The 15,049-nt window shown below is 37.1% G+C and overlaps 1 protein-coding gene across 1 annotated transcript in view; it reads right to left on the minus strand.

The window, feature by feature from the left end:
* The window catches only part of pcolce2b (procollagen C-endopeptidase enhancer 2b), a 34,281-nt gene that overhangs the window by 17,225 nt on the left and 2,007 nt on the right, over positions 1–15,049 (minus strand). Inside the window, exons 3-8 of the mRNA XM_077244168.1 lie at positions 13,418–13,673; positions 9,704–9,828; positions 8,263–8,399; positions 7,969–8,132; positions 1,976–2,059; positions 477–644 (exon numbers count right to left, since the gene is read on the minus strand). Of these exons, the coding sequence (XP_077100283.1) occupies positions 477–644; positions 1,976–2,059; positions 7,969–8,132; positions 8,263–8,399; positions 9,704–9,828; positions 13,418–13,673 (934 nt within the window). The remainder of the gene's footprint in view (positions 1–476; positions 645–1,975; positions 2,060–7,968; positions 8,133–8,262; positions 8,400–9,703; positions 9,829–13,417; positions 13,674–15,049) is intronic.

The following is a 15,049-nucleotide window of genomic DNA, read 5'->3' on the forward strand; positions in this document are numbered from 1 at the left end:
TTGGATGCATTGTGAGTATTTGCAGAACGTTTTTGTATGTGGTTGCGTTGTGAGTATTTGCAGCAGATGTATTGTCAAACTGATGAAGATGTTTTCTTAATTTGCTGGTGTTTTCTCTATTTGCATGTGTTTTCTTCAGTTTCAGTGTGTTGAGCTTTCTCGGTCACCATACAACAGTGCCCCAGGGCCGTTGATTCAAGAGGTAGTCAAAGAATAAACTGAATAAACAGAGACAGAAGCTTGTGCCAGCTACAACAACAATGGATGGCTATGTGGATGAGGGATTGGGAAATGAGGTTAGAAGTACCCACATTTGTACAACTCTTGCCTAAAATATTAAAAAGATGTGTATATGGGTTATAACTCATGGGGAGATGTTGTTCAGGTGATCTCCCGTAGACCAGGGGGTAGTGCGTACACTAGTATACGTTGGGCTTAAGTGTTACTGTTTACAACAAGCTGAGGCAGGCTCTTACCTCGTCTGATATAGGGGCACTTCTTGCAAAGGATGACAATCTTTGTGCTCATGGTTTTGCCAGCCTGCTGGATAGCAAGGTTACCTTCCTTGTAGACATTGATTATGGAGATGGTGGCGTACATGCTACCTTCTCGCGTTACAGCGGTGATAACGGTTCCAGTGATCACTAAAATGTCAAAAAGATAAAAACAACGCATTTGAGACCACTAATTAGAATGTGATTGAATTATCTTCATTCGGGGGCTTTTCTTTATTTTTGGTATATTTCTTAGGCAGTGTTGTGGAAAGTTACTTTTAAAAGTAATGAGTTACAATGTTGTTACTTCCTAAAAAAAGTTAATAATTGTGTTATTTAGTTACTTTTTATGGAAGGTAATGTGTTATGTTACTTTTGTGTTATTTTTTCTCATCTGGGCTGAACTTGTTTTCAAACATTAATTGGCGGACCCCCTGGAGAACTGCTAAGTTCTATTTTTGGCAAGTGTAAAGACCCTTTCACACTAAATACAGGAGAAGAAAGTTCAACGCTCTTATTTCAAACAAATGAAAACAAAAAACAGATGTTTATCAAAAGTCATTTTTGCTTGTTAGTATGGTTGAATTGGATCATTGAAGGTCAGCAGTAAAGACATTGGTCAATAAAGGGAGATGAAATACAAAGTATATATTTGTGTTAACATTTAAAAAAGTAATCTGATTACATAACTTATAATGCGTTACTCCAACACTGTTTTTAGTACTTCAAATAAACTTCAAAATCAAATCTTCCTGATAGACCAAATAGTAGAAGTAGTAGCTTAAAAATGGTCAAATTAGGATATGTCAAATATGGCTTAGGCCCATTATTTGAACATTTATTTTCATAAACTTGTGTTTATCCATTTCCGCAGTACATAAAGGGTGTGATTAAAGCAGTTTGTATTGATGTGCATGTAATTTTCCACCTTCGTTTACATTCAGGTCTTGTTTCTCATCATGACTCTGGTCTCCACCAACCACAAGATTTCCTCATATGCAAATCCAAGTAAACAGCACAAATCATAATGAAATATCTACTCGCTCCTGGACGTGAACATTGCAGACCTGTTCCAGGGGCAGCGACTGCGGCCAAAGAGCTCGACTGAATCAACACTCCCATTTACCACTGGTTTATCCACAGTCCACTGCAGTCTATTTACACTAGAGCACTGAATCCCACACACAAATCCACTGTGCTGAGGGCAAAAAATGCTCAAGGAATCTTTTGAAACACGTTGACACAAACCAGCAGGCCAAAGATAGCATGCTGAAAAAGAGCCATAAACACATGCACCTTGTGAAGAGTAAAAGATTATAGACTAAATGTGAACCATCACTGCTTGTTTCCACTTATTCTGATGCCCCCCCCCCCCCCCCCCCCCCCACCTACAAATTCCCACCTCACTTTGCGCTTTTGTGTGTGTTTGTCTTCATGTGTCAGCAAAAAAGTTAGTATCAACTGCAGAGCGCTGCTCTTACCAAAGTTGCTGGAACAGTAGTGGCTCTCAGGGGTTCCCTTCCGTTTGCATTTCTGTTGACACAGCGCTGCAGAGTACTTCAAAGCTGGAGAGGAGAACAGAGATAGCAAAATAAAAAAAAACCTTCAAAAAGTTTTACTGTAGCATGCTGACTCTGAGCCAGGGGAGTTTGTCTTTTAGTATATGCGTGCAAAAAGTGAGAAAGTGTAAGTTAGGTTCAAACTCCGGAAATTGGATATTGAAGCCAATATCGAAGAACAAAAGGATGGAAATTTGCCTGAATTTCCTGTCTGTCGATAATATATTTATTTAATCAAATTAAAAAATTTAAGTAATTTAGATTCAATTTAGATTAAATTATATGCATCAAATAATATCAGTACTTTTTTAGTATTGTAGCAGTGTTGTACTCCCAGCTCTACTTAACACTATTTAGAATAATTTAACAATTTTTAAATGCTTTTCACAGAATTCACAGATTGTGTACACATGGCAAATTTTGGAAATGTTAGGAAATATATATGTATATTGACGTGAGAGAACGGCGCAAGGCCGGTGACTTGAGTGATAATGAACTGTGAGACGGACCGGTCTCGCATCTCTCACGGAGGAACGGAAGCATAAAAGGAGTAGCGACGACGCTGAAGATCGAGAGAGGAACAGGCCTGATTTTATGTTGTGTTTTGTGTAGCCAGCAGTCGTCCGTGAGGGGCTGCTGGCGGATACTTTTGTTTTTGTATTTGTTTGATTTGTTAATTTAAAGTTGTTTAAATGTTCGCCGGTTCCCGCCTCCTTCTTCCCTGAATCTTAAACATTGCTACATATATATATATATATATATATATATATATATATATATATATATATATATCACAAAAGTTTAGGGTCGTAAAATTTTGTAATGTTTTTTAAATAAATCTACTATGCTCACCAAGGCTGCATTTATTTGATCACAAATACAGTAAAAACTGTAATAATGTGAAATATAATTATACTTAAATAACTGTATCTATTTGAATAGTTTTAAACTCTAATTTATTTCTGTGATGGAAAATCTAAATTTTCAGCATCATTACTCAAGTCTTCAGTATCACATGATCCTTTAGAATTCTAATATGCTGATATGGTGTTTAAGAAGCGTTTCTTATTATTATCAATGTTGAAAATAGTTGTGCTGCTTCATATTTTTGCGGGTTTAATGAGGTCTACTGGATTATTCATAACAACGAAATTGCTTCACCAGACCTGTGCTGGGCAAGGAGAGACGCGTTTTGCGGTTTGTTGCCGCGGGGCCCCGTTTGGTCGGGTGCTTCTCCGGTCGTTGATTGCACTGGCTTGAATGACTACTTTTGACAACCACAATATCAGCATGTATCCTTTATATTTGTTGCTGTTATTCACTATTGCTTCTCTTCACTGTAAATCTTCTACTCATCATGTACTAGGGTCCTTTGTTCATTTAATTCCCCTCTTCTCTGTAACCTCATCTGATTTAACTGTTTCTTCTAGAGATACAATTGCCTTTACTGTCACACAATGTTTAGGTTTACCTCATTTTATACTCAGACTGCAATATTATTATTTGTTTAATTAAAAAAACATTTTTTTTCCAAAGATAAGTCACTTACAGTAGCTGCCTGTTATAGACCGCCTTCAGCTCCTAGTTGTGCTCTAGACACACTATGTGAACTGATTGCTCCACACTTATCCTCCGAGTTCTGGGAGATTTAAATCTAGACATGCTAAACGCCTCAACAAACCTACTATCTAAGCTGGACGCTCTCAATCTCACACAAATGATTAATGAGCCTACTAGATATAATTCAAAATTTGTAAATAAAGGCACTTTAATTGACATAGCTCTGACTAAAATGCCCTCAAAATATATTCCAGCGGCCTTCAGTCAAGACCTCAGTGATCACTGCCTCATTGCTTGTGTCCGTAACAGAGCTGTAGTTGAAAGGCCGCCCCTCATCTCTGTTAAACGCTTTTTAAAACATTTCAGTGAACAGGCCTTTTTAACAGATCTCGCTCAGGTATCCTGGAAGGACATTGACCTGATACCACACGTGGAGGACGCTTGGTCCTTTTTTTTAAGGATGCTTTCATCACCATCCTGAACAAGCATGCTCCTTTTAAAAAGCTCAGGATAAAAAAATAGATACAGTCCTTGGTTCACGCTGGAACTGACTAAAAATTCTCTGTGGCGGACTGCACTAGCCTCAATAATCCTCACGATCTGCAGCTTTTTAGGGAAACCAGAAATAGGTACACACAGGCAGTTAGGGAAGCTAAGACTAGTTTTTATAAACACAAATTCGCATCTTGCAGTTCCAATTCTAAAAAGTTCTGGGACACAGTTAAATCAATGGAGAACAAGAACCTCTCCGCTCAACTACCTATCACTTTAAAGTTAGGAGACACTGTCATTACCAACAAGTCCGATATAATAGAGGGCTTAAACAAGCACTTCGCTATGGGTGACCAATGACGATGTGAACCATCTGGCTACATCCACCCAACGCAATAACACAGCATGTACTGTAGCATCTGGCCTTAGCCCTTCACAATTCTCGTTCACCAAAATCCAAACTGAAGATGTCTTGAGAGAACTATAACATCTTGATCCATACAAATCAGCTGGACTTGACAAACTGGACCCTTTATTCCTGAAAATGTCTGCTAACATTATTGCCTCTCCCATTACTAGCCTTTTTAACCTCTCTCTTGTCTCATCAGAGATACCTAAAGACTGGAAAGCAGCTGCAGTTATCCCTATATTCAAAGGAGGGGACACTTCAGACCCAAATTGTTACAGACCCATCTCCATCCTGTCTTGCCTATCAAATATCTTTGATAGCCAAATTAAAAAACAGTTACTAGGTCATCTTGAGTCCCACCATAGCCTGTCTGACATGCAATCTGGCTTTCGTGCTGGACATGGTTGTACCTCAGCATCACTTAAGGTTTTAAATGATATCACAAAAGCTATCGATCAAAGAAAACACTGTGCTGCTGTCTTTATTGACCTGTCTAAGGCTTTTGACTCTGTTAATCACAGCATCCTTATCGGCAGAGTCAGGGGACTGGGCCTCTCAAATGAGTGCCTTGCCTGGTTCTCGAATGATTTTTCGGATAGATTTCAGTGTGTTAAGTCCGAGGGCTTGTTGTCCAGGCCTCTGGCTGTCTCTACGGGGGTGCCCCAGGGTTCGATCCTTGGGCCGACGCTATTCTCCATTTATATTAATGATGTCGCTCTTGCTGCAGGCAATTCTCTCATTCATCTCTATGCAGACGACACTGTTCTATATACATCAGGCCCCACAATGGAAATCGTACTGGAAACCCTCCAAAAGAGCTTTGAAGATCTGCAATTTGCTTTGCGTGACCTCCAATTGTCTTTAAACTCTGGTAAGACAAAATGCATGATTTTCAATCGGTCACAGACTGCACCTTTTTGCCCAACAAACATCACCACCCTGGACGGGTCAAAGCTGGAATATGTGGAGAAATACAAATACCTAGGGGTCTGGCTAGACCCCTCGCTCTCCTTCCAAACACACATAAACCATCTCCAGTCCAAGATTAAATCAAGGATTGGGTTTCTATTTCGAAACAAGGCTTCTTTTACTTTTTCTGCAAAACATGCCCTTGTGAAAATGACCATCGTCCCAATGCTTGACTTTAGTGATGTAGTCTACAGAACTGCTTCAAGCTCTCTCCTCAAGACACTTGATATTGTTTACCATATTGCTATTCGCTTTGTAATTAACGCCCCATATAACACCCATCATTGTACCCTTTACTCATTAGTTGGATGGCCTTCGTTACACACCCGGCGCCTAAGCCACTGGTATCTTCTAATCTACAAGTCCTTATTAGGCAAAACACCATCTTACCTAAGATCCTTAATACCTGTAGCAGTACCTACACTCAACCTGCGCTCGAGTAGATACATACTTTTAGTTGCTAAAAAAGCCCGCACCTCATTCGGCCGTCTTTCTTACTAATTTTCTGCTGCAAACGATTGGAACAATTTACAAAAATCTCTCAAACTAGAATCCTTCGTTCCTATCACTACTTTTAAACAACTCCTTCAAAACTACTAACTGACCACTGTACATGTTAATATTACATCTTGTGCATATCCAACTGAATAGTTATGTTTGACATAACTTACACTTCACCATGTTAGTCATGCTGTCTCAGGTTATCTAATCTCCAGCTACACTGCTTGTGTTTTCATTTATCGTTTTAAATTTACCTTTAATTTTTGTACTCTATGTTCAGCATCTTAATTGAACCTGAAATTTTGATGTGTGATTACATATTTGAATGATGTACACAACGTGTAACTTTATGTTGCCTTGCACTTTTAGCCATGTCTTGGCCAGGTCGCGGTTGCAAATGAGAACTTGTTCTCAACCGATTAACCTGGTTAAATAAAAGTGAAATAAAAAAAATATATATTTTGGTGAAAACCCTGATAAATTATTTTCAGGACTAGAAAGTTAAAAATAAGAGCATTTATAAAAAAAAGTATTACTTTCCCTTTTGTTTACCCTACATGGCAAAGACAAATAATGAAGAGCAACTGTGGTCAGATTTTAATTTTCTGAAAAAGTCTTAATCCAGTGCAATTTTGCTTCTGAAGTACATTTTTGATTTAATATTACTTTTACTGGAAAACATGACACAAATACTGATTAAGAACGATTTTGCCAGCAACATGATCAAATGCACACAGTGTCAGAAGTTGTCCTCTCACACTTTTTATTCCATCTCTCATTGTCAATGAAGCTTTTGTTTTGGATGAATATTTATAGAAATTGATGATGATGATGATGATGATGATGGTTGTGATCATGGTTTGCTTTTGCTTTGGAAATCTCTTTCAGGTTGATGTTTTGGTTTCTAGTTTGTTTCATTTGTTATGTTGAGTTTATTTTTATTAATTTTTTTGTGGAGGGGGCAGGAAATATAAGATATTCTTCGCCCTGCCTCCTTTTCATCATGGTTTTATAAATTATATATATGAGGATGATGAAGTAAGTTAATGGAAAATATCTATGAATGAAATAAACATAATCAATCAATAATAAAAAAAAAAGCTTGCATTGAATGACCTTGCATCATTTACTTTCCACTACAACTTCATCTAATGGACTGAACACGTGTATGTAGCAGATGTACAATGCAATTACATGTTGCCTCATATGACTGCAGTTTCATTCGGTGCTAGAAAGCTAATTCATTCATTTCTAATGTGACTAGTTTCATCTTGCAGAAAACCGGAATGGTTGGTGACAAATGGCTGAAACCGTTAACATGGCAGCAGGTAAATACAGGTTGGTCTTTTGAGTAGGGATGTTTAATGAGTAATCATTGACTTTTAAATAGGACCTATTAAGTTTTTTTTTTACATTTTCAACTTTCTTTAGTGTGTAATGTTGCTGTTTAAGCATGAAAAAGGTCTACAAAGGGAATTATTCTCGATATCAGTGCACACTGTTTCTGAACTCCCTGAAACGCCTCCATTGTTGTCTTGACAATATTCTTCATTTCATTAATTCCCGCACAAAGCATACGCAAAATTTAGGGGATGAGGCCTGGTTGAGTTGCGTTAGTAGAGCATTGAAACTCGTGGTTATGGTAAGGCTCGTGACATTTCTGAAACACGCTCAAAGAAGTTGACCTATCACAACACACTGGTCTAGCCGACCAATCAGAGCACATTGCACTTTTCGGAAGGAGGGGCTTCTTAGAGTCCAGAAATAAATATAGCGTTACTGACAGACAGGGAAGAGAGGTGTTGCAACAATTTAAAGTATATGAAGGATTTGAGCATGAACCTATTCTAGTAGATCTCAAAAACAAAATCAAGACTTTGTAAAACGGCATAATATGACCTCTTTAACCGTAAGTTAACACCTATAATGTAGGCTAACATTAAACTCTCCACCTACATGCAGTATGATTAGGGAGAATACTTACGTATAGGTCGAGTGGTAGTGGGTGGTGCTGTCGTGGTTGGTGGAACGGTTGTGGAGGGAAACTTCTTTGGTCTAAATTTGTAATGACCAATAAAGCCATCCGCTGTTAAACTTAGATCTGAGAGGAACTGAATGAAGAGCTGATTCCCCTCTGAGAATACAGGCCTAAAGCAGAGAGAAACACAGAATATGAAGTGAAAATAAAGAAGTATTGCTAGCAGCAGAATGTTTATATCTTGAATATAGAGCAAAGAACTGATGTAATACATGATATAAATGATGCATTGATACATACGCTGGTGGACTGTCTCCACAATATTTCCCAATTCTTTTAGCGTCGTTGATTTCTCCACCATTAAAAATTGCTACGTAATCATAACGGCAATAGTTGTCCCGCTCCACATCAAACTTCTCAAATTTTACCTCTATAATCTGTAAAAAAGGACAAATGTTTAAGCTAAATGCGAGAGGTTTAGGGAATTAAGGAGTTATTAACAAGAATTAACAAGATTAAGGAATATCTGAAATAATGATGGAATTGCACTTTTAATCAAGGCTACTGGTATTTTTTCACCCATTTTAATATCCTCCACTTAAAAATTCTAAGTCTAAAAGCTTAGAAAAATAATTATATTTTGAGGTATAATTCATGGTTGTATACACGCTTTATACAATACAGATTGTTTCAAAGCAGCTTCACTGTGACAAACAGGAAAATAAGTATTAATGTTGTAAAATTAATAATGAATCTAATTCAATTTCAGGTGTAAGACAGCACTACAAAAGAAATAGTGTTCTTATACAGCTCAATTTAGTTAAGTGTTGTTTTGTTTCAGTTCAATGTCAAAGTTGCAAAGTTCATCAATTATGAAAATTTTGATTCGGCTATAAGTAGCTATAAAGAAGAAAATAGTGTCATTATTCAGCACAAGTCAGTTCAATGTTGATTCAATTCAGTTCAATAACAGTGTTGATGTTGCAAAGTTAGGGTGTGTTCACACTTGGCAGGTTTGGTTCGATTAAAACAAACTCTAGTTCGATTGCTTTAGTGCGGTTCATTTGAATAAGCGTGAATGCTGCCATCCGAACCCTGGCGTGCACCAAACAAGTGCACTGAAACTGCTGAAAAAATTGGTCTCGGACCTATTCCAAACAAATTCTGGTGCGGTTTGACTGATATATGAACGCAACCAAAGACATCTAAATGAACCAAAAACTGGCCGTGATGTTACAAGATGCGACCATAAAAAGGACAGCTCAAGCATACATGGTTTTTCTTGTCTCGTCTCGAGCCATGTTGCCCACAGTTTGGTACAGGTGTCAGAACTGTGTCTCCTTGCATTCCTGGCACTGTTTTGACTCCTCTACACAGTTTGTAAGCTCTTCTGTTGGTAGAAATATCATCATATGTATGCACATACAATAAGCACGTTTAGCCCAGCACACAGCATTGTTTTGGAAGTTCCATTGCAAAACATACATTTAGGTTTGGTCTTAAAAATGACAGTGTGAATACAAGGGAACCAGGACTAAATGCCTTTTTTTTTGGTCCGGACCAAAAGAACCAAGAGAACTGAAGTACAAGTGAGAAAACACCCTTTGAGTCATTATCCAAATCAATTCCGTACAAATGTTGCAGTGCAATTAAATCGATAATATTATTGATTGTCTGTTAAGCCATTCATTGTTTTTGTAGCCAAGTTAAGGATAAAAAAATAAAATAATGATGAGTCCACCTGGTTCTTGGGTGCTACTATATGCCAAGAACACGTGACTCCAGCAGGATAGTCTTTCTCTGGCCAGTTAGGAGTCTTGAAGGTTCCTGATGGCTTCATTAGTCTCCCACCACAGTACTGATCCCCTGTAAACATCCATTCAGACAGACATTTAGGAAATGTTTCCTAAACTCCACGAGAGAAACGCTAAACATAGACCAAGCATCCAGTGTGAGGTCGTTCACCCCTAATTAAAAGGAATGCATGAGATAATTGCACAGCACCATCATTGGCGGACTCTAAAATGTACTTCCCTACAGTCTTGTCATTATGAGAGAGTTTACAGACTTGTTGGTCCCAGCGTGCAGTTCCTGCCTTAATCCTTCAACACAGCTGCCAAAGCCCTTTATCCAAAGCTGATGCTTCTAGAACTGTATGCCAACGAAAGCAGTGTGTATTGATTTTGGTGCCCATATTAAAAGGTGCTAAGCCTATTTTTGATCCAGAAATTATGATGAAACTGCACTATAAACCTCTCTGCCATTTTAAACAGGATTTTTGGATCGCTACTCTATACTAAAAAGACTGAATGTCACTAGATCCGTCATAAATGTTTCCAATGATATTTCAACCCAAAATCACAAGGAAATAATATTTTGAATTCATATACAAGTAAGCCATTTGTAGGTTTACAATAAATGTACTCTAATTTTAAAGGTACACTTTGTAACTTTTTTGGTTCAAAATTTATATAATGAGCGAGTACATAAATCCATCTTCCAAACCATGTTTTTGTCTAATCCTGAATCACTATGATGCACCTTAATAAGCGTTTATATTCAGACTATTGTAGGGGCCGTTTACACGACACCGTTTTCAAAAACTTTGTATGCGTTTTGGACGTTCATTTACACGACAATGGCGTTTTGGGGACAAATCACTGTATTACAGTAAAGAAATGTAATGAATCTAATGAAAATGTATGATTCTAATGAATTAAAATATGCGGATGCATTATAGTTGAAAATATATTTTAAGGGTCAATTCACCACTAGCAAGATGGGCTTTTAATAAAACTTGGCTGTCTACGCAGTAGAAACGTGAAAAAAAAAATGTAATCGGTGCTAAATGACTAAAGAAAACAGAGAAAAAGGGCTGTGGGTTCCCTTTTGCAAAAATCTACAACACAACACCCATAATGCACTTTTGGCGGTGCCCCTCTGTCTGTGGACAGGGATACAAAAACGTGAAAGTTCAATCCTTAGTTTTAACAAAGGCCCAGAAGCTGTCGAAAGTCCACAGGTTGATGCAAAATGCACCATTTTCATCATCCTGCAAACTTCTGACAGTTTAGGGACTTTTGCTCTGAGAACTTTTGCTGACAAATAAACAGAGTACATATCATTCATTCACATATATTATTGAATTTACATCATAGTTGAAAAGCTGGTTGAAAATCAGAAAAAGTATCCTTTAATTGTCACAAAATTAATGTGAAAATAATGTGGAAAATATGAATGGTCCTGAAAATAGGCTTAATTTTCTTCAACCATTAAATATGTAATTTATTTATTGATTTGAATTTAAAAAAAAGGGTAACATATATTTAATTATTATTACTAATTTAATTATTAATTGAAGGTGAAATATGACCCTTTGTCATTAGACTGACACAAAGTGGGTGACCAAAATAAGCACTGGCACAGCTTTTAGCACAAAACTTAAACCTGATAACATCAGTGATGTGATGACTGCAAGAAGAGCAGCACGATTCTGGATAAATTGAGTATTTATTTTTTTAACAGAGATCCCAATTCTAATACGACTCTGAATAGACAGCTAAACAAAATAACAAATAATTTACTAGAGGTTCTGACAAAAAATTGGTTTTAACGAATGATTCAATGACTTCACTCGTTTCATTACTGGATGAATCATCATTTTTTTAATGAATCTCTCGAAAATTATTCAATGACAAATACATTTTTAACAGTCTCTGTAAAACACCTTCTGAAAGTAACATGAAGCTTCAAATAAAGACAGTATCGATTCACCAGTATGTAATGATGTAATCTATACTATCTTTATTTGAAGTGTCAACAGTCAAGTTACTTTCATAAGTTTTTTTTTCTATTTTGATCGCTACGTGTTTATATCTGAACTATAATCTTTTATCCTAGTACTTCTGTGATCATTTAAATTACTGTAAAACAGAAATAGTGATACTTGTGTGGTTGAAAAGACTGTTTGTGAAGCTGTTTCATACCTATAAATGACTACTGCTCTCTAGCTGGGTCAGCGGCAGCGCCAACAGACACAGATTTAAATGTTTGCTGTGATCATGTGGGTCAAAGCATAGACATAGCTGAATCGTTGTCATTAGGAATAAGATTTCATCGATGTTTGAATCGAGAAACAATCAATCGTGTGGCTCTAACAGCAAGCTTCAATTGTTTCCAACACGTATCAGCTGTCCGTCAACTACTGATGGGCAAAAAACAGAGACACAATCTAAATCATTAACATTCCAGCTGTCTTGCTTCAGCCAAGCAGACGTCTCGTCACTTATACAGTTACTCGGTGAGCGAGACAGCCCCTGGAGGTCTGACCAATCACTGATTCACTGGAAATACGTCTGTGAGAAATTCCACATCATGCCATGAAGTACACAGCGATGTTCTCCAGCTTCCTCCAGAGTGTTCTAAATCAACTGTCAGACCCTGCAGAGAAAATCCCATTTTGTTTAACTAGTCAAAGTAAAACCAGGTTTTTCTTACTTTTGTGTGAATCGACAAGGTCTTTCAGTGATTTACTGAACGGAAACGGTTTATATTGAGGCATTAAGGATCCATTTCTCTTCTCCAGCTAGCGTTATACTGACCTCTGACTTCTGTAGGAGCTGTCGGATGTTAAATAGCTCTTAACTGCTCATTAAACTTGACCTTTGCCAACGTAAACACAATCCAATCGTAATAGCAACTGAGTTTATGGACAGAAACATGGATCATATTTTGGAAGAGCTTGGCAGTATGATTGTATATAAACACCAAATTACAATCAACAAACAAACTGTTGAACTAAACCTTAAAGGGTTAGTTCACCCAAAAATGAAAATTCTGTCATCATTTACTCACCCTCATGTCGTTCCAAACCCATAAGACTTTCGTTCATCTTTAATGAAATCTGAGAGATTTCTGTCTCTCCATTACAGTCTATTTACCCAAAACTCTGACGTTTCAAAAAGTTCATAAAGAGATAGTAAAATAAATCCACATGAGCTTCCGCAAGAACCAATGAGGTTTGTTCTCACGCATCAAGTACAGTTGAGCTTATGTTTACCATATTTGAGTGCTGATCAATGTTTATGTGAAGAAAAGCATACATTAAATCTGTTCATCTTGTAAAGTGATCGTGTCTCTGCAGAAAGACTTGGAGTAAACCGCTTGATTCACGTGTTTTTTTAATTGATCTCTTTCAACGAGAGTTTTGGGTGAACAGACATTCAATGGAGGGACAGAAATATTTCAGATTTCCTTAAAAATATCTTTATTTGTGTTTCAAAAGTCTAATAAGTTTGGAAAGACATGAGGGTGAGTAAATGATGACAGAATTTAAATTTTTCGGGGGAACTATTCCTTTAAAACACCTAATAAACTCTTTTGGCTTACTGAGTTGAACAGAGCAAAACATCTTATTAGCTGCCACATTTATGGTCCATTTTTATGATGTTCTTACCCCGTTCATTAGGGTTGGCAGCAGAGTACACAGCCAGGAAGCCGCTACCAGCTGTATTGGCATCAGACATCATCTGTATGAGCATCTTGTTGCCTGTGGAAACGAGGGCTCCCGGCCTGAACGTCCCACAGAAGCGGCCGAGACGCTGTCCATTGCCGTGGCCACTATAAACATCCACGTAATCATACCGGCACAGGTTGTCACTCTCTAAGTCAAGAAAACGAAATGAGAGGACGACCACTTTGCCCTCTGGAACCTGCAAGAAGCAGACGTCATATCGAGAACCATAAGAATGATCGTAAGGGTCTAGTTCTCATGCAAAATACTAGGATATTGGCTTATTACTAGTATTTATAAAGCACATATTAATGCCTTGTTCTGCATGACCATATTCTACAACCCTTAATCCTACTTAATACCTAAACTTAACTAACTATTAATAAGCAGTAATTAGGAGTTTACTGAGGCAAAAGTCATAGTTAATAGTGAGAATTGGACCCTAAACTAAAATGTGACCGAATGCACTTCTCTTCTAAAGACGTCTGATACACACATTTTAAACAGCTCAACACTACTTTACACTTACAGTTATCCGTTTATATTGTACAAACATTTTTAATTTAAATACTTCATTTTCAGTCCTTCATGGGGTTGGCATGAGATAGATGTTGTGATAGCCTGTTCTTCTCATTTGTGACATACATCCGAGTGAAACTGCTTCTCAAACATGAAAGGCGGGACTTGATTTTGTCAATCGGGATAAATCATTTATAATAAATACTGGAATATTCCATAAAAAAACATGATTTTACGGTGATATTAAAGGGGTGATCACACGACACTTTACGTTCCATTGACTTCCATTCATACTCAAGCTCATACAAATTTTGCTGTGTTCCAAAGTTCAAGTTTGGTGAACTCAGCCCTGCGAATATGTATCACATGAAAACACTCAATAGAAAAGAGATATGTTATGTTGCAGGATTGCATTAAAGTGGAGTAGATTGTATATTTTCTTTTTACATTTTGGAAATATTTATATGTTGAATTAGTTTTTTTTTTTTAAAGATGCCGCAGAATGACGTCATAGTATGACTGTTGCAGTGTGTGAAGAAATTTTGCGTTCTCAAATTCTAGTGTGACTGCGGCTTAGCTAAAAATATTTTTTTAATACTTTATTGTAATTTCTTAGCATTTTTCGATTGACTTAGTTTGTAATGTTGTGATGCATCTCGTGATTGGTTTGGTTCGTGACTTAAAATGCTTTACTGAGGATTGTTTATCACAAGCCTATGGAGAGAATGAATGGAAAAATACTTCAAGAACCATGACTATGAAATCTTTCCAAAGTATTATACTAACAAATATGTAGGCTAATACATTACAAGTAACACAAGTTACGTAATCAGATGTTGTAAATTTAAAAGCAATATGTGTTACTTTACTCGTTCCTTGAAAAAGTAATATGTTAACTTTTCAAATAAAGTAACTCAAGTTACTTTGTTTTCCTATTTATTGTCTTTCAGCTCTCCTGTCGGCATTTTGAGAGAAATCATAAGTGCTGAGGCGTTATGTGTGCTGTGTGAATATGATGGTTATTGTAGTGCTCATCTCACTTCCACAAAAACAGAT

Source organism: Siphateles boraxobius, unplaced genomic scaffold (genome assembly GCF_051911475.1).
Source record: "Siphateles boraxobius isolate OS27281-9 unplaced genomic scaffold, OSU_SipBor_1 26, whole genome shotgun sequence".
NCBI classification, from domain to species: Eukaryota; Metazoa; Chordata; class Actinopteri; order Cypriniformes; family Leuciscidae; genus Siphateles; species Siphateles boraxobius.